Raw genomic sequence first — 19922 nt, 5'->3', positions numbered from 1 at the left:
TGGAGCACTGTTGTTCTGAAGGAATCACTGGAGAAGCGCTAAAATGTTACCTCAATCTCTTTAACAAAAACGTTTGGGGGCGCCTGGGTGGCTCAGTGGGTTAAGCCGCTGCCTTCGGCTCAGGTCATGATCCCAGGTCCTGGAATCGAGCCCCGCGTCAGGCTCTCTGCTCAGCAGGGAGCCTGTTTCCTCCTCTCTCTCTGCCTGCCTCTCTGCTTACTTGTGATTTCTCTCTGCCAAATAAATAAATAAAATCTTAAAAAAAAAAAAAAAAACGTTTGAGAGCTACCTTCTTACACTAACTTTAACCACTCTCCAATCCCAGACAGTCGCCGAACATGAGGTCACCAAGTTTTCCGGTCAAACGCTGGATGGTAGAATTTAATAAAATAGAGGTTTTCTCCGATTACCCAATTATGGGCTGAAACTTAAATATAGCACAATTGCTTCTGCTTTTCCCATTTATGAGCTATGCTACGTAGCTCCTACAGGGGCTCATCAATTCTGTCTTCTAGGATGGACTGCAGTCCTTACACCACAGTGGTGCCTAAAGAAACAACTTTAAAAAAGCATTTAAGTTAAAAAAAAAAAGTATTTACATTATCTTCCGTGCCCCTCCTCCCCCAAATAGCCACTTCTTAGATTAAGTGAACGCTTTTCACTTGGGAAGACAGTTATAATCGACCAAGAGAACTTTCTTTGCTTGGGGGGATGTGGGTTCCCAATCGATTCTCAGATCCCGGACAGATCTGAGATACTACACAAGGTAACCTTTAATCAGAGCCTCTCCTCCCCACCCCCCAAAGCAACCCATACATTCTTTCCTAATGTAAAGATTTCCAACAACAGCACAAAACTAGCTGTTAATAATAGGTCCCAACATGTAAATTACAGCGGTCTCCAAAAATAAAGCTTCATCAGGGAAAAAAATCTGCAAGTTACCGCGGTGAGGTAGACGCAGGGAACGAACAGTTTCCTCACACCACGGACATCTGGATGTCCTCGCTCAAATGGCAGACAAGAATTCTGAACACAGTCCTTGGAAGTGATATTTTTTGTGTGTAAACCACACCATGACTTTTCCCTACCTCGCCTCTCTGTCTCCCGCCCCTTGACCAACCTTACAATTAAACACGCAAGGCTTGTTCCTGAGTCTCAGTCTTTCCTGCCGTTTCTAGAGAGCAGTGGGGAGGCGGAGGGGGGTAGGGGGGCAATGGGGTAATCTGTTACCTTCTCAGCACTTTGTCTAAGGTAATGACTGGGCCCCCATGTTACTTGTGAAGTTTTCTTTCCTGCCAACCAGCCCATGAATGCTTATAGCCTTGAGGCCCTTAGAATGAGAGTACTTGTTAAGGATTCCAAAGCAGTGTTCCCAAGAGGTCCCCTTGGTCCCTGCATTCTGAACAGCTTCCTCCCCCCACTAAGATGCTCTATTCTTCTTTGATGAATTCTACCAAGAACACTGGACAGGTTTGTCCAAAGAAATCCCAGCATTATAAAAGTCCCATGGAATGAAAAGTTTCTTTGTTGCTTTAATCTAAGTCTTAAGAAAGGTTGAGGTGTCACCCCACACCCCCACCACGGGGGGGGGAGGGAGAGGACCACTCATCTGGCCTCAGTGGGCACTGTCATTTTCACAGCCCTCTTGCCTTCATCTTTATCTCAAAATTAACCTGCCTTCTTATCTTAAGTCATTGGGTTCATGGCCTGCTTACTCTCGGTGAAATAACTTTGTTGAGAGCTCTGAAGGTTTTTCACTTCAGAGAACAGGACAGCTGAATACCACATTGTGCCTGGGGGTCAGAGGTCAGCATCACAGAGAAAACCCAGCTAATGCGTTGTGAAAGACCTTCCTTTTCACAGGCAAGACTTCCATGCATGTGAAACTAAGCACATCTCTCACCTAGCACAAAGCCTTGAACAAAAAGAATGAAAAGAAAAAGGAATCTTAATTCTTCACCAGTAAGTGGATGAAGTAAAGATCTCATTCCAGAGAAACAAAACGACACGCAGGTGTTCAGGCAAGGTAAAAAGCCGTTCGTTCTATGCCCCAGGCATGACACTCTGCCCACTGGAGGATGAAGGATACATGGAGGAAAAAATAACAGGGAACTGAAGAGATTTAAACTTCCCAAACCCTCACCTGCAAATGCCAGATATACCAAACATTTCTGTAAGGCAGCTGTCCTACCCAGTTTTCGTAGAATCGGGTATTGAAGTGTCTGGAGTGCTTCACAAGCATAAATACCTGGCCGTTTTTTTGTAACTGGTGATTGCTTTCAACACCCTGCAAGCCTGGATGGCCACATTTCCGCAGCAAATGCTTCCCAAGGCACATCCCACTCCAACAACGTTCCATCCCCTCCAAACGGTCTCCCGCTCACTGTGCAGTGTGTGCTTCTCCAAGAAGGAGAAACTGAGGCTAGAAATTTTGCCCCTGGGTTGTGAACAAGTCAGTGTCAAAGTCGGTAGGAGACTTCTGGGTGCTTCACGTCTTTCCTGTGGCATTAAACACACACTCCAGTGTTGCCTGGGTACAAAGCCCACACTTAGCACATGAACCTTTTCCCCCACTGACCTCTCTCACGTGTCCTTTACTTCTGCTTTCCTCAAAACGCCTCCTGCCACATCACCTCCCCGGGTCGAGAGGGAGAGAAGTTTTTGTTATCTAAAGATACGCATCATAGGAAAAAAATAACGATTTGGGGAACACGGGAAATGACTGGCTAGGAAACTGCTCTGGGGATTCACATGCTTTTCCTGGGCCACTGAGTTGAAATCTCTGCTCTGGGCTTTATGATCAGTCTGGGGCTTTGGCATAATCCTTAAAGAAGTCAGAAGAAAGAAGACTGAAATGAAAAGAGAAAGTTAATCAAAATCAAACGGGGTTCTGTTTCTGGGAAAGGCGCCTTCAGGCAACAGACAATAACAAAAACGTCCTGTCCTTTCTTCCATTTTGTTCTGAGGCAGGACGGATCCAGGGCTGCTTCTCAGCTTAGAAAACGGGTCTCTGCAGTTCCGTCTCACCCTCCAGACTTTCTCACGTTTGGAAGAACAAAGCCCTAACAGGGGACCCCTCGTGGGTGCCAGCCTTCTGGGCATCAACGAAGTGTTAACTTAGAGTAAATACAAAATTCATCCATTATCGCTCCAAAGGTGTCGACAATGAATGAATATAAGATCTACCTTGGGCATTAAAACTCTGTCCTCTAGGAGTGCCTGGGTGGCTCAGTCAGTTAGGTGTCTGCCTTCCGCTTGGGTCATGATCCCAGGGTCCTGGAATAGAGTCCCACATCGGGCTCCTTGTTCAGCTGGAAGCCTGCTTCTTCCTCTGCCTACCTGTGCTCTCTCTCTCTGACACATAAATAAATAAAATCTTTAAAACACACACACACACACAACTTTGTCCTCTAGTCTCTCCTGGGGAGAGCACAGTTTGGTCTCATATAGATTTGGAGAAAGAAATACACAATAATGACCTAATCAAATAGTTTGCAAGCCCCTTTTTAAGAGGAACCCTCTCTATGAACATTTTCACCCGAAATCCCCAGTGTATAAAACAGGTAATAACAGAGCTACTCTGGCTGAAAGGGCGGCAGCTGCTCAGGGTCCACTTGCCCTGCCCCACCCAGGTCCCCTCCAGCTGTTAGCGGTTTCATCTCAGCTCCTTCCTCCCCCGTTACTGTGTCCATACAAGTCATCCAGGCAGATGGTGGTTTTTCTACGTTTAAAGGCTTCCCGAAAAGGCCCTTCCACACCTTCCTTAGGGCACTCATTTCATGTCAAGTCCTCGTTACAGAGAATTAGAGACAGGAGCCAGTCAACCTATGAGATTCAAAGTCCTAGAACCAGCAGGGATCCCCCCACACACACTTCTGCTTTTCCACCTCCCCTCTGTACCCCTACACCCACAGTGCTTTATTATATCCAGTGTCAGTTTAAGGTTTTCACGACGCGGAGCAATCTGAGAGCAAAATCCTTCTAGACTTTTATAATCTCCCCCTAGGACCTTTTAAGTCCTACACTTATGTCAACAACAGTTTTACTGACAACTTGCCTTTTCAAGCTCCCCCAAGTCTCCAGTAATGTAGTTTTTATAGAAAGGATTTTTTTCTTCTTACACTCCTATTTCATCAGCTTATGTCATGATCAAGTGAAACTATGTCAACCGGCGTAAACAGGTTTGGGAACAAACAGCTCTTGGTAAGTGTTCAGCCCGACTGGTGGGAGCAGAAGGGTTCGGGCACAGCCAAGAGCAGAAGGAATGCTGGGTGTGTGGAGGACACGGAGAGCAAGTCCTGGGAGAGGGCTCTACTCTATGGGATGCCCCAGAAGCCCTGCAACAAGATGAGGGTGAAATTCACAAGGCGGAAGACACTATTACAGCTCCGCTTCGGACCTTTCCTGCTTCTCAATATGTTCCTCCTGGCTCCACCTCTGGATTTCTTCATTAAGGGTGAAGACCGGGGATGGGGGTGGGGGTGGGGGGAGATAGATAAGGAAGTGAAGTGGACTGAAATAAAAAATTCAGGTTATTTCTGAATCCTTGGGCTCCCATCAAATGATCGGCATTATTTTACTTGGATGGCATTATTTTACCGGTAGACTCATTCCGGGTTAGAGAGCGTCTCAGTTCAACTTACAAGACAGACAAGGAGTGGCTAAGAGGTTTGCCAGTGCAGATGGTGATGTGAAACCCAGAGCCAGACCCAGGAGTCCTGACTTCTTGGGGGGGGGGTCTCCTATAGGTGGCAGTGCCTCCCCAGCACAGTAAGATTTTTTCCAAGGGCTTTGGACGTGCTGGGGATCCAAGCTGCTTTCACAATGAACAGCTCTGTGCCAATTTCAAGAGTTTGTTTCTCAGATAGCAGGAAAGCTCCTGAACCAGGCTTTGCAGGAGTAAGCAGTGACTTACTCCCTCCTGCAGGAGGCATGGTTAGCTTCTGGGACCTGGGACCTGGAGTGGCCCTTTTCCCCTTAAGGGGTTGGAGGCCAGCATGGAGGTTGGTGGAAGCTCCCCACTGAGGGAAATGAAGTGGAGCAGCCTTAATCTCACTCCCTTCCTAAACACCCCATACATGCTGACCCTCTGCACCCTCGGCTTTGCCAGAGGTTTCCATACGGGGACTCCAGAAGAAAAACAAACACTTAACCAATAATGAATACGAGATTCATCTCTAGGAGATGAAAACAAACCACAGGAGAACACTGGTGTTATTCCATATACCTCCCCCTTCACATTTAATTTATAAGAGTCAGGGGAGGAGGACCCTGTTAATTGAACAGGGACAAAAGAAGAAAATTAATAAGTTAACATACTGCTCATCAGATTTCGAAGGTAATTCTAAAATGTATAAGCATGGAGAATAGTGGTCTCTACGGATTTTCCTTATTCAGAGAGCCGCCTTTTCAGGAAAAAAGGTGATTCGTAAGTCCTCCCCAGGATTAGCTCAGTGCTGGCCTAAAAGGCATCTGCAAGGCTGTTAAACTTGAACCCCATATATTAGAGCACCCACTCCTGTGAAATTGCTGTGGGGAGTTCTGAGTTCTGGAAGAAGGCTCTAAGAATAAGCACTCAGTAGCAACAGGTATGGAAATCTGGGTTGCAAATCCAGGCCTGGAAATTACAAGAACGTTCGGCGGGAATTTATGAGAGCTAGATGGGGAGAAACGGTATAAATTATGGGAACTGAACCCATACCTAACAGGAAAAAATTGGAAGAAATGGCACACATTTCCAGAACATGGAAATCCACCACAATGTAAACAAGGATCTCACTAGGGAGCTCTCTTCAGACAAGAGGCATCCATTTCCAGGGATCTGATTAACCAAAGAAGTGCTGCTTCCCAACTGCGTGTCAGAGAGAGTGAAGGAACAAGGTCTCGGATTTGTGCCACGGAACACTGCTGTTATCTCAGCCACCACCGTGTCTGGGGGGTCAAATTCCAGAAACCCTGACACCCAAGAATAATTCCGAAGTATTTATTTTCCCTGAGGGCCTTGGAACCATAATTCCACTCACTGGCAGAAATACTAGTTCTGTTTAGAGCTGTTAAAAACCTATTTTTAAAATCACACATTTGGCAGATCATCAGGACCAAAACCTGGTAGTCGAGGATAGTCTTATAGAAAAATCGAAAATAATCCATGGGAAAATGTCCCAAGCCTGAGCAACACTTTCATGCATGTGCGTGCACACACACACATTCTCTCTCTCTCTGTGCATGCGTGCACACACCAGACAACTGTCAAAAGAATGAGGGGCGAACCGGACATCAAAGATGATGGAGTGGGATGTGCCTTCTGTTCCAGTTTTCCGACATATTACCCATTGATCCCACGGCCTCATAAATTCTCTTCAAGAGAATTCATCTTGGCCCAGGGCCCTCTCCCCGTCTCCTTTCATACCTGAAAACCTTCCTCCTTCCTGAGTACCCTCTCCAGATTTCCCTGCAGTCTACACTTGAACTTTTCATGCCTGCCACACTCACTGTGCTCTTAATGCAGTGCTCCTCGGCCTGATTATAAATCTTCTTTTTTTTTTTTTAAGATTTTATTTATTTATTTGACAGACAGAGATCACAAGTAGGCAGAGAGGCAGACAGAGAGAGAGGAAGGGAAGCAGACTCCCTGCTGAGCAGAGAGCCAGATGCAGGGCTCAATCCCAGGACCCTGGGATCATGACCTGAGCCGAAGGCAGAGGCTTTAACCCGCTGAGCCACCCAGGTGCCCAAATCTTGTTATTTTCGACTTGCTTGCTCCCTGTTTCCAGCTCCAATTATTCCCAGTGTCAGAAATCAACATTCGGCTCTGTTACAGATTAATCATACCATCATGGGGACTGAAATAAGGTTGTCTTTTTCTCTCTTTGTAATGAGGAGCACAATTCTTGGCACACAGCAGGCGATTAATAAATCCTCACTGGCGGATGGCTGATCGGCTTCTATTTTCTGTAGCTGTTCTATTTCAGGAGATAGGATTTGAGCCAATCTAAAGAGCTCTAAGTGTGATGTTGCCCAGGCTAACAGTGGTATACGTAAGTCTGGACTGTTCTATCAAGCTCTTACGATAGAATCCTGTTAGCTATGTGCTGTCATTAAATTCCACATAGACACCACTTGACAAAGGGTCCCTGGCCCCTAGGAACTCATGATTAGACAAAAATACCACCATGTAACAAATGAATATGGGGAAACTATAAGCTGGAAAGCAGCTTCCCTGGAGGTTGAAAAACCTCATTAACAGCTCTCCATTTGTACAAACTAACCACCTCAGAAGGCAGCCTAGGCATTCTCAAGGTTGCGGAAAGCGCTGAGTTCCTCAGACTCACATTCAGTCCACGGCAGAATGGGCTGCAGAGCGAGCCAGAGCTGTGTTTGCATTTCTGCTCTACCACGTACTGGCTGTGACTTTGGGACAGGCATGCTCCTTCCCTGAATGCGTGCTCACATCCCCCAAAATGGCCATATCACCATCAGCTCTTCCCGGTTGCTGGGATAAACAAGGGAAAAAATAAAGCCCCCAGCTCAGCTCCCAGCAAGTAGGTAGGTACCCAACTTCCCTCTGCTCTCCTCTTTGGAATGACCCGCCCACAACTTAGATGCCGCCTGTAGCCATACAGGAACTAGGAAGACCAGTTTATGAGGGAAACTCGTATGTGCCATTCCCTCTGTAAGTCCACGGGTGACATCAAGCCTCTCGACTGTGGAAAGAGGACAGGGGCCGGGGTGTTGTGCGTGGGTATACAAGCACGTGGGCAGGGGCTTTGATATTCTTTCCCCCAATGACGTGTCAGAGTCTTCAGGGCAGAGAGGGTTTCTAAAACTTAAATGTCTAATAATATCCAAGAATTTAGTATTTCTAGGAAATTCCTGAAGCATCCCAAGAAAGGGAGGATGAGGATGAATCCTCGTATCCAACACGTTCTGCCCACGGGTAGCCCTGGACTCTGCTTTCGTGGCAAAGGCAAGGGCAGGCCATCATTCTGGCCCTGAACTTCGCCTGAGACGAAACCGAGACCAGGCTCTGGAGGAAAGAAGACCGCTGTGTTATCAAAGGCTTCTCGACAGGATTCCCGGTGGTGCCGAGCAGGGACGCTTTGATCCAGCTGTGTTTCAGGGTTCGGTCTTAGACAAGGAGTGTCTGTGATCAACGAAGCCACAGTGATGGTGGGTCTGGGCAATGAAACTGGAAGATGACATACAGTTTCTCAACTAAGGAAAACTCCCTTTCTCCTCAAATGAGCTCTGGTTCCACTGGAAAATGCACATTTTGCTCTCACGCCCAATGGAAATGCCATCTTCCCAGGAAGTCCTCCCTAACCTCTCCAACTACGGCCCCTCCCTGCTTACTTCTGCTTCCTTGACATTCCATCCGGCGTCACAGGGATGGGTACCCTGTTTCCTCCATCAGTCTGCATTCTCCTGCATTACTCCCCCTCCAATAACATAGCTATGCGCTCAATGACTTTTATTTATCTGTTTTCACTGAAAGACGATAAGCTTCCTGAGGGCAGACACTTTTATGTCTGTCTTACTGATCACTACTAGCCTTCCGGTTCCCAGCACTGGGCTTGGCCTCTCTGCCAGGGGCTTGTTACAGTTCGTTGAATAAATGAATAAACGTTAGCTCCGTAAAGGGTCAGCTCGGTGTCTCCAGCACCCAGCATAATGGCTGGCACAAAGTATCACATAGTAGAGGCTCATAAAACAAGGCTTTTTTTTTTTTTTAAACGATGACATTTTTTGAAGGGGCGATTTTTATGTAAATTGACATTAAAATAGGATATATAAATATGGCATCCTAGTTAGCATAGAATTTGGACCGAATAGAAATCTGAAGATGAGTAATTGAGAATTAGAGAAAAAAAATCAAAAATATATTCGCAGCCAGGAAGTTATTTAGTCTATTATTCCGACTGGCACCCTCATGAGGGTCCTAGCAAAACGGAAGGGAAAAAATTGAAGGGAAAAAGCAAACTTGAAGAATCTGGGAGGGACCTCCACTGCCGGCAAGGGACCTCAACTAATAAATATCACTTCTAGGTGCTCACGTGTTGTAAGCACTTTGCTCTTCCCATCAGCTCATGGTCATGACTACGTCCGGACGGGTAGACTGGTCAGGAATCAGACACATTTTATGGAGAAGGAAATGGAGGTTGGAGGCTACGCAACCTCCGTAAGGTCATAAGGCTAACTGTGATGGAGCCCTAGACCTGAATCGGGTCTGCAGACCCCCCAAGTCCAATGCTCTTCCCACCTCACTCCCACTAGACTTCCTGCCGACTGCAGACCGTGTGGAAGCCTTGAACACCTTCAACTTGTGCATCTGCAGCATCTGGTAGTCCCTGGGCCTGGATCAGTGTCCGTGAGAATGAGCTCCTTAGACAAGCGCTTCAGGGGTTGGCTTCAGAGTCAGACAGATCTAGGGGTGAGAACAAATCCCACCACTGCGATCTTGGATGTGATTACTTAACCTCCCTGTGCCTCAGTTTCTTCATTTGTGAAATGGGATGATGATAAACTATACCTCGTATAGTTTGCTATAGGGCTGCAAGAAGGGAATGTTGAATAAGCACTGAACGTAGATCGTGTTTTAGAGCATCCTGTGATGGGGGAAAGTCACTGGCTCAGATGCTGGACACAGCCCATGAAGTCTTCCTTATTATAACGCTTGCCGCTTGGTAACTCTCTCCTCCCTGCCTCTCAAGCAGAGCGCAGGGGCCTTGCAGGAAGAGGTTAAGCTGGCAAGTGTGGTTTGCCTGCATTGTTGCATGCCTAGCCCCATAAAACCCGCTAACAAGAAGCAGCTCGTTGGCTCTGCTGTCCCTCGGCATTCTGTCTTCTCACAGAGGCTGGGTTTGTGCCAAGCTGAAAGTCCCATGCCCCAGGGGGTCTCTGTGGGTTGAGTGAGGCAAGTGCTCTGAGCAGATCTTGTTCCCACTAGTCCCCAGGCTTTAGCTAAGGGCCCCTTCTAGGAGGGAATCTAGGAATGTTAAATGGGATCAATGCCTGCACCCCGGGTTTCCTGCTTAGAAGAATCTGAAGAATGGTGATTTCTGGAACAGGAAAGAGAGGGGTCTCCAGGAGAGATGGGCAAGAATGACGCTCATGGGGACAGCCTGCCATGATAGATACAGTAATGCCGGGCACCTGCTCTGAGGCGAGTGGAGCGGCCTGTGGCTCATCACAGCTCAACTCATCAAAAATTGGGTATGGAGATATTGTGGGCCAATTAAGCCATTCACCCCGATACTTCACATCCTTTCCATGCTGCCTCCTTTGGAGCTTAAGGGGAACCTGCACCCGAAGGGCAAGCATCTCTTTGATCCCTGTTGGCCCTAATCAAGTATCATTTACAGGGAAGGTTTCGAGCTGTCTCCAGGGCAAAGGCTTGGGTCAAGCTCTCCCTCTGTGGATTGCAGCTAGGCTAGTTAAATTTTACATTTGAACCCTGGTGATTTGAGGACTGACCTCCACTTTATAAAATCCCCTCTCTCCTTGCCTGCCAAGGACAATTAGCCTGAAAGTCTGGGGCTTGGGTGGAAAGGAAACTGCAGCCCAACCTCGCCCCACCCACCGTAGCAGGCAGGCGGGCGGGCTGAGTGTGTGTAATGGGACCTGCTCCTCTCCCTGGGCTGTGGCAGACAGCTCCCCACCCTGGCACACCTGCCCAGAAGTCTGTTTCTGGTAAGGAGCTAGGTGAGTACTCAGCCAACTATAGCCCCAGGATAGGCACTAAGCTCACTGTCTACAAATCCTGGGGTTCCCAGGGTGGAGCAGTGCAAGGGGGTAGGGAGATCAGCCATTCAGACGAAACGACGGCATAACCTAGAAAAGGCCATGTGCAGGAAGGAAGGAGCGATGGGCTCAGGAAAAGGAACCAACTAAAGGATTTTCATGTCTTCCAGTGATGAGGGAGGCAAAGAACAAGTGTAGAACCAGTGCAAATCTGGGTTCAGTGACCATTATAATCCTGCGTGGGCACTCCCTGTGGATCTCAAGGAGGTTCTGAACTGGGGTGGCGGTGATGGAAGTGGAGAACAAGGTCAGGGACAGCCCCTTCCTTCTACTTTCCCAGGGCCCAGAGACTCAGGACTCACCCCCAGGATCTCACCAGGAAAAAAGGATCCCCAGAGGTCCCTACGTAGATTGATTCTTTGTTCAAAACTGGTTCCTCTTAAAGATATATCCCACTAGTCATCTTAGCAAAGTCAGTCCGAGGGTCCCAAGTCCCATCCAAGAGGGGCTGCAGACTGTCCCACTGTGGTGGGGGACAAGAAGCTGGGGGCCAGCAGGACTCTGGCCTCCAAGGGCACCCAGTGCTGCAGAGGCCTCTCCCTTGTCAGGGCTTGCCTGGTTCTGTTGCTACTACCCTAGGCCCGCAAGTATGTGGGGGCACTCCCCAAGGAACCATGGGGAAGCAGAGAATGTTCCAGGGTGCAAGGCTGGGCTCTTGGGGTTGAAAGCCCTGAGGAGGTTTGGGGGTGGGGGTGGTCTCAGCATCAGGCCTCGGGCCTAACCTCCAACTTCCTTCAGCCAGCCAAGTCAAAGGGAGGCTGAGGGGAGGGAGTGTGTATATTGGGGTGGGAAGCTCCCAGAAAAACCAGAAAGCATCAGCTCTCTTTCTCAGGCTGTTGGAAATTCCTAATCCTCTCTTGGAAGTAGTTTCCAAGTCAGCTCTGAGGATCCCTGTCTGGCTGTGCTCACACTCACTTCCCCTTAGTGGGGAGCCTCTAACGGCCCCCCTCACCAGGGTTCTGTGGTCCCTAACCATGCATCTCCCAGATTCCTCTGCTGCTCATCCCTTCCCAGAGTGAGTCCCAGGCTTCATTCTTAGAGGAATCCAACCAGCTGTGGGGGTCACAAATTCACCCCCACCTCCCCACCTTAGGTCTCACCCCTCTATCTCCTTACACCCCAGAGCTTCTGGGAGACCTTCCCGCTGAAGTCCTCTCCCCTTCCACTCTCTAGGTCCCTAAGAACCTCAACACCCCCCCCCCCCCCACCATACACTGCAGCAGCAACCATCCAAGTTCAATCAAGTTGTGCCATTGTCTCAGCTTTGTCCCGGTCCCTGGGGAGCCCAAGCGCCTTGCCTTGCCTTCCCGCTTCCTTCCCCAGACCCCTCCACACACCCACCTCCAACTCCCAACGCCAACAAGCCCAAGGCTCCAGCACCGGGAGCCCGGAGCCAGAGGACTCTGGCGGTGCCCGAACTCCTCCCTCCCTCTATCAGAGAAGCAGGGCCGCCAAGACCCTCCTTCTTGCAGACCCCACACCCACTGCTGCGGTAGTAGTGTAGCCAGGGGCCGGAGCCGGGGCTGGGGCTGGGGCTCGGGCTGGGGCTGGGGCTGGGGAGCTCCCAACCCGACCCAGCACTGCGGCAGCCGGGCGCTTACCTGCGGGGGAAATTCACCGTCCTTCCGGACCTGGGCAGGGGCAGATGAAGCATCTTCCCCGGCTCAGGCGGCCATTCGCCGGGTGGGCACCCAGAGCCCTCCCCGGCAACGCGGACACCCGAAGAGGTCTGAGCCCAGGCCACGCGGAGGGCCAGACACCGAATGCTCGCCGGCCCTCCGCTCCCTTTTCTCCCCACCGCCCGGGCTCGCACTTACGGCTCCAGCTGTACTTAAAGCGACAGAGCCCCATTTCGCCGCCGCTGACTTCTGTCCCGAGCCCCGGAGACGCAGGCTGCGAGCGGGCTCTTTAACGCCCAGAGCAGGTAGACAAAGAGCCACCGCAGCCTCAGCCTTCCGGTGGCCTCGGAAGCCCGGGAGGTGCAGGAGCGGGCTGGGGGCCTCGACCTCCACCTGGGCTGCTCCGGAGTTAACCCCCGTACTGCCAGCTGCGGTCCCTTGGGCGCCCTTACTCGCGCTACAGAGGCAGAAGTGGGTGTGGGCAGCGAGCCAGGGAACGAACCGGTGTGTACCAGTGGGCACGGGTCCGGGAGGCCTGGGCTGAACCTTCCCCGGGCAGGGCTTCTTTCCAGCCCCGCTCCTGGCCCCTGTCCGGGCTCTAAAAATTAGTCAGAATAAGAGCAGGGGATTGGTACATCACCTAAAAGGAAGAGCGTGGTAGGGGAGGAAGGTCAGACCACAGGCACAAATTACCAGGGCTTTGGCTCAGAGACCTGGGGTGGGGAAGGGAGACTAGGAAGGTATGCCCTCCAGTGGTGGCGAAAACCTGGGGGGCGGGGTGGAGGGCTAACATTTTTCCAGCCTAGGGAAATAGATATGGCGAAAGGTGTGCGTGTTGGGGGAAGACTGCCAGGGAGAGAAATCGTTCACACCTTGCAAGGATCTGTGCTTTCATTCAGCAGGCATTTTTAGCTGACTAAGAAGAAAACGATCTCAAAGAGGGAGGATTTTAGTTGTAAAGTAAGAAGAACAAGAAGTGGGATCCAGTAGCAGCACCCCCTTCCACTAAGCTCCCTCAGGGGCTTCCTGAGCTCCTAACTCTCCCGCAGAGAGCAGGAGCTGCACAGATGCCCTCCTCACTGCTTCCCCGGGGTGCTCTCCTTGCTTCTGGAGGGGGCTGACTGTGTAAGGTTGGGTCCCCATCTCAGTGTGATCTGGGCAAACCGGGGAGACCATGTTTTAGAAACGGACAGATGATATCTGCCATTTCTTGAAGCAATGTAATCAACAGCAGTGATCTTTTTAAAATGCACTCCCCCCCCCACCCCCAGTACAGACCTAAGAAGTCAGTGTGCCACTGGTGCTGGGAAGCTTGGGGGTGATCCAGCTGCACATAGAGACCCTCTGGGTTCTCCTAGGCCTGTCACCTCAGCACCCTGAGCTTTCTGTGCCGGGTTTTTGCAAAAGTTAAAGCACAGGAGATTCACACTCCTGAGCTCCTTCCTGCTCTCCAGGCTTTAAGGCGGTCTGGCCATGCTTTGAGTGCTAGGGATGGCCCTTCTTCCTAAAAGCCCATCTGGCTCTGGTCCTCTGATTGCCCAGGGCCACTGACCTGGGGCTGCATCTCTAGAGGGGGGAACTACCGTTCTTGGAGTTCCCTACAGAGGGAACTCTGTCTCTGGATCCCCCAGCACTGAGTTGGAGAGGGGTCTGCTTCTGAGGTTGCAGAAAAAGCTGTGGTCAAGTTTTCCAAATACGCTTAGAGATCAAAGGGGAGTAAAGAGCTGCAGTGATCCCAGCACCAATCCCTCAGGCTCCCCCCCAGCACGGGGCGGGGAGTTGATTTTTATTCCCTTTACTCAATGCTGGGTGGTTTCGGTGGTAGGACTTAGGAAAGGTGCACCAGATCCCAGGCAGACCACCTTTGAGGGGAATCAGAGGAAGGCAGGTGGTTTTCTCCAGCGTTTTCACCCATCTCGGGCCCCAGACCAAACCCCTATCCTGGTTCCTCTGTCCTGGTCATGTCCACAGCCAGGCCATCCTCACCACCACCCCGACTGGAGGGTGAGAGTAATCAGGTTTCTCAGGAGAGTCTGCCTGTGCAGCTGTGTTGGGGCTGGCCTGGGTCATCTGGGGAACAGCTTATGGTGACACACACCATAAGGGATTCTCTTTAGCCTCAGCCAGCTTTCCTGAGTAAAATGACTTTGTCTGAGCCAGAGGAATGTCACCAGCAGGGGATGTTTTCCCCCAGATCTAGCTGTGCATTTTCCATAAGGTTTCCTCCTTTGCAGAGCCTGGAAGGAGGGGAGACCAACAGAGGTGAGGCACAGTGGCTTTATTTGGAGGGGCAGGCATATTTGGAGCAGGGACTGAGCTCTCCCAGAACATTCCTTCACAGCCTTGCAGAGCCCATGTGGCTCTATCCCTCTTCTTCACACAAGGTAGCCTGCCCATCCTCCCTCTGGCCCTCCCCCTCTGCCTGTACCGCACCCCCCCAACCCCCAACCCCCAACCCCCACCAACAGCAGGGACTAGGGATAGGGAGCAGGCGGTAAAGAAACCAACTCGAAGCCAACACCTGGGCACTGAAGAGGAGCTCTCAGCTACTGAGTTTTGTCCTTGTCCTCCTACCCCCACCCAAGGGCATTCTGGGTTAGAGGATCTCTAAACCCCTTCCTCCTGGGGTCTGATTCTTGAACTGCTAGAACCCAGTAGGAACTGAGGTTTCCCTCTACATGTTCCTCTTTCCTTGTGGATGAGGAAGGTGGGTTGTAGGGTTGTAAGGTGGGTTCTACTTACCCTTCTGCTTGGGGGTGGTTCCAGGGGCTTTTATAGGGGAAGGAGCAGGGGCCCAGAGACTTTAAGAAATAGCATGCAAATTAGCACCTGCTATTTTCAGCCAACAGGTCAAAGCACTTTGGGTAATTGGACAGCATCACTGAAGAGAAGTGCTGTCTGGGGGCTTCTGTGAAGACAGTAAAACACAACCTCCCCTGTCAGCAGACCCCACTCAGGCGCTTGAAGAGGCCCTGACCCTGCCCATCATGGGGGTGTGGCAGAGCTGGGTGTGTGTGTGTGTGTGTGTGTGGTGGCCTCGTTGCCTTGACTACAATGGCGGGGGTGGGGGGCATGCAGGGGGTGACTCTGAGCTCTTCTTCCCAGGTCCCAGGCTGCACAGTTGTAGCCTGGGGCAGAAGGAGTGAGGGAACAGCTGAGGCATGTGGTGGAGGGGGAAGACACCTGCTGATAGGGAGCTGGGAGTCAGGCACTTTTCCAGAATGAAAACCTAGCCAAAGAGGGAAAGAGGAAAAAGGCCCATCTATCTTAGATAGGCCTTCCCTGTGCAACTCTGGCTTCTCTTCAAAGAGCCCTTGGGACCCATGATCTCATTGGTCTCCTGTGCCAGCGCCATCAGAGTGGCTCTTTACAAGGGGGAAACTGAGGCATGGAAAGGCTAGGAAATGTTTAATGCAGAGGGCAGAGTCCAGGTTAATGCACATGAAGTCATTTACCCAGATTTCTGAGAGGGGTGATACCCTCCCCACAACCCCTCCAACGCCTCCACTCACACCTCAAAGGATCTCTGGAGTCACCCTGGCTCAGGCCCAAGGTCCTCCAGACCAACGTTCTATCTCCAACAGGAACATCCAGAGACAGTTAGTGGGAGGCTCTGGTTGTGGCCTTGACCATAATCTCAAAGGTTAATGGGGTTGGTGAGGGTGAGGCACAAAAAAGAGAAAGACTTGCCAGAAGGTCCCTGTGGTCCAAGTTCCAGTGTCACCTGCCTCGAGGCCTCTGGGTTCCAGTGTCCCCTGTTGGGCCTGACTACACACTTGATTCTCTGGTGAGCCCCAGAAGTGAGACCCTTGAGAAGACCAGGGTCCCAGGGTAAGCATCCACCACTCTGTCCCTTGACCTACCCTCACTTCCCCGATTTCCCATCAACAATGAAGCTATTTACTTCCTTTGCTGGAAAAGGCCCTGCCCCTCCAGAAGTCTGGGCCAGTCAGAGAAGCTCCCTAGGGGTCTATGGGGGCAAGCTGAGCCCTGAGACCCCTCCATGTCCTGGCCAGGCTGGGCTGGCAGCATTCTGGCAGAGGCAGAACAAAGAGCATTTTACCATGTGCAGAGGGGTGATAGGAACGAGGAAGAATTAAACCAGAATGCAGGGACAGGGGAAAGGACTTGGGGGAGGACCCTGGTGAGTTAACCCTGGGGCCATACTGAGGTGGGATCCCTATGCTCTCCTTGGAGAATGACCTGCCCGCTCCTCTAGCTCCAGCTTTTTGAACCTACTCCCAGATCCCCCAAGGACCCTGGTGACTCCTGGAGAAACCATCTGTCAGCACCTCGACAGAACCACCTATAAAAATCATTCCCAGCCTCAGTGGTAACACTTCCACAATTCTGATTTTATTTCCGAACAACCACATGTTCTAGCCCGAGGAAGGTGTTACTATACGCTTTGGAGCATCAAAGGTTAGGAGAGTGGCCTCAAGTAGTTTGGCCCCAGATTAGGAAAGCCATGATGACATTAGTGCCAGGCTAGGGATCATTCTCTATTAGAAATGGAATTTTATCCAGTGGATTTCTTGTCTTCTCAGGGAGGCCTGAGTTTTCAAGAGCTCCTGGCGAGCTTCTCTCTGCTCTTGACCTACTAAGGCTGGACCTTCCCTCACCAACTTCCAGGCCCTTCCTGGAGGATATGTGAGCTACCCTGGAACAGATCCACTTCACCTGGTCACATAATCCAGAATGTCAGAGTCGAAAAATTATGTACAGCTCCTCTGGTTCAAGTCCAGGGCTCAGAAAGGGCAAGCAACTTCCTCAAGGTCCTCCCACAGTACCTGGGCTTCCTGGTTCCCAGTGCAGTGTTCTTTCTAGTGGTCAGCGCTCCCCTGTCTTACCAACTGCCTCCCCAGGGCCAGTCTGAGGCTCAGATGGAAAGGTTCTGAGGGTAGGTGGGAGAGAGTTTGGGTCAGGGGCACGGGAGTCACTAGATGGACAGCAGAGTGTCCCAAAGTCCAGCACGGATCCCAGCTGAGAATTCTTTGGAGCGGCAAATGAGCCAGCCAGAGGAGAGTGTCCTGCGCCCAGCCGTGTTACTGTTCTGCAAATATTTACATGACCTCTGAGGAGACCTGCCTTTCTCACCACCCGACAGCTGGGACAGGCAGCAGAGAGGAAGCACCCCCCACCAGATCTCACATAGTGAGCTACTGTTGCGGCAGTCCTGCTTGATATCCTCCTGCCATCATCCCAAACCTTAGAGGCTCTGTGTGCTTCTGAGAACACAGGACAGAGAGGACGATGGGGGTATGGGGGACAAGTCCAGTAGGACCCGGTGGACCCTCAGCCAGCCTCCCTGGGCAGATGCGTGCTTGTGTGTATGTGTGTACGCACGCCCATATGACTTCAGAACAACCACAGCGCCCACTGTCCCAGGTTCTCCATTACTGAGGTGGAGCTCTAATCTCTGGAGAGAAATAGGAATAAAATCTCGTATGATTTGAGAAGACACTGTAAATGTGTCATCCCTTTTATCCTCAAAGCCCTGCTCACCATGTCCCCAGCCACCCCCTCCCACCCTGGTCTGAGCCGTCACTTTCTCTTGCCTACTTTACTATAGTACTCTCCTTTCCAGGCTTCTAGGTTCTCCCTGGTGTCCCTGTGGCCATGCTCCTCATAGGAGCCTGGCAGACCTTCACCAAACATGTCAGACCTCACCATTCTTCTCCCTGAAACCTTCCTGGTTTGGCTAGAAGAAAAGCTAAAGTCCTCACCCTGATGTGTAAGACCCTTTAATACCTGGCCCCTGGCTGCCTCCTGATCTCATTTTTTGATTACTCTCTCCCTTGTTTATGGTGCATGGGCCACATTGACCTCCTTACAGTTCCTTGCACACATGCCCATCCTTGCCTCAGGGCCTTTGCACATGCTCTTCTGTGCAGAGTGTGCCAGAGAAGCCTTCCCTGACCAGCAGAGCTCAAACAGCCCCCTCCCTGTTACTCTCTGCCCCTTACCCTGCTTTATTTTCCACATGGCACACAGTGACAGTGCCACATAATCTACTAGGTATTTATTTGTTTGTCATCTCTTTTTTTTTTTTTTAAGATTTTTTATTTATTTATTTGACAGAGAGAGAGAGATCACAAGTAGACGGAGAGGCAGGCAGAGAGAGAGAGAGAGAGGGAAGCAGGCTTCTTGCTGAGCAGAGAGCCCGATGCGGGACTCGATCCCAGGACCCTGAGATCATGACCTGAGCTGAAGGCAGCGGCTTAACCCACTGAGCCACCCAGGCGCCCCTTGTCATCTCTTTTTTGAACATGAGTTCAAGAACAGTGTCTATTTTTGTCCTCTTGCTGTATCCCCTCATGTCTTATACAGTAGGTGCTCTATGGATATTTATTAAATGTATGAGTAAATATCACCAAGTGGTATTATCACCTTTCAGACAATGAGAAACCATGAAGAAGCTAAGTAACTTATTCAAGGTCATGCAGGTGGTGAGTGGTAAGCATGAGAATTAAACCCAGGTCATCTGGACTCTAGAATGTTCTATCAGTGCTGCCAACCTGCCTCCAAAGAACAGAAAACTCACCACGGGGACCAGCAGAGATATAAGAGACCATATAGCCACTGCCTCCCACATGTCAGGGGCACATACTCAGAGACGGGAAGGGCAGGATCTCTTCGCTGGAGCCTCACACAAGGAGCTTTTTGCTCCTGCTCCCTCCAGAAAACAGGGATCCTCTGTGGAAAGTTCACTCCAGCAAAGGCATGGGGCAGCTGGCTCAGGAAGGGATGGCGACAGGCAGATGATAAGCTCTGTCCCTCCGTTTCTATTAACACTCGGCAGAATGTCAGCAGCCCCAGAAGTCCCTACTGCTAGAAGTCCTACCACCCAAGCCCGGCCGTGAGCCTGGCCACATGGCCGGGTACATGTAGACAGTGTCACTCCTGAATGGCCCCTTGTCATCAAACCCACAGGAGCTGAGATGGAAACCAGACACTGAAGTGAAGGATGGCTGAGACACTGAGAAAGGAGAAGCGGGCCAGGAAAGAAGATGGAAGAGAGTGGGCAGTCAGGAAAAGAGGCAGGATCGAGGCTGGAGCTGTGTCCCTGTCTTCCAGGCTGTAGATGCCCCCCTCCCCAAGAAAGAAGGGACAGAGCACGGGACAGACCCCTTTTAATACCAGCTGGACAAAGAGAGCAGAAGGGCAGGCTGGTGAGAATGGCTCGCCCTGCTTGAGCAGGCCCCCAGGCTGAGTGCACGGTCACTCACTGCTTTCTGAAGAGTCCTTCCACCTTCCAGATACCCTCTATGTCTGCCTATGACTGCTAAATGCCCCTGCCCATCGGCAGCCTCGCGTCCCCCGCCCCCTGCCACAAGCATTCGCGCGCACACAGCCTCTTTGTACCCAGCCGCCTCACACACGTGTTCGGACGGGTCTCACACAGTGTCTGTCTCTCATCCCCCCTCCTTGGCGTGCACATCACGGACGTGCTGGCTCTGTCGATCCACGGCTCGTGTCCCAGCATCAGCCTCTCCTACCTTG

At 50.9% G+C, this 19922-nt stretch overlaps 1 protein-coding gene across 9 annotated transcripts in view; it reads right to left on the bottom strand.

Moving 5' to 3' along the window:
- NAV1 (neuron navigator 1) overlaps positions 1-19922 on the bottom strand; it is a 251490-nt gene that overhangs the window by 63121 nt on the left and 168447 nt on the right. The window contains exon 1 of one of the 9 annotated variants that reach the window (XM_047704008.1): positions 12402-12575. The exons of the other annotated variants lie outside the window; for them this stretch is intronic. Coding sequence (XP_047559964.1) covers positions 12402-12454 — 53 coding nt within the window. The 5' untranslated portion in view covers positions 12455-12575. Of the gene's footprint in view, positions 1-12401; positions 12576-19922 lie in introns of those variants that run through there. 9 annotated transcript variants of the gene reach the window in all.

The sequence above is a fragment of the Lutra lutra genome, chromosome 15, assembly GCF_902655055.1.
Source record: "Lutra lutra chromosome 15, mLutLut1.2, whole genome shotgun sequence".
Lineage (NCBI taxonomy): Eukaryota > Metazoa > Chordata > Mammalia > Carnivora > Mustelidae > Lutra > Lutra lutra.
This window is presented reverse-complemented; position numbering and strand designations above follow the sequence as displayed.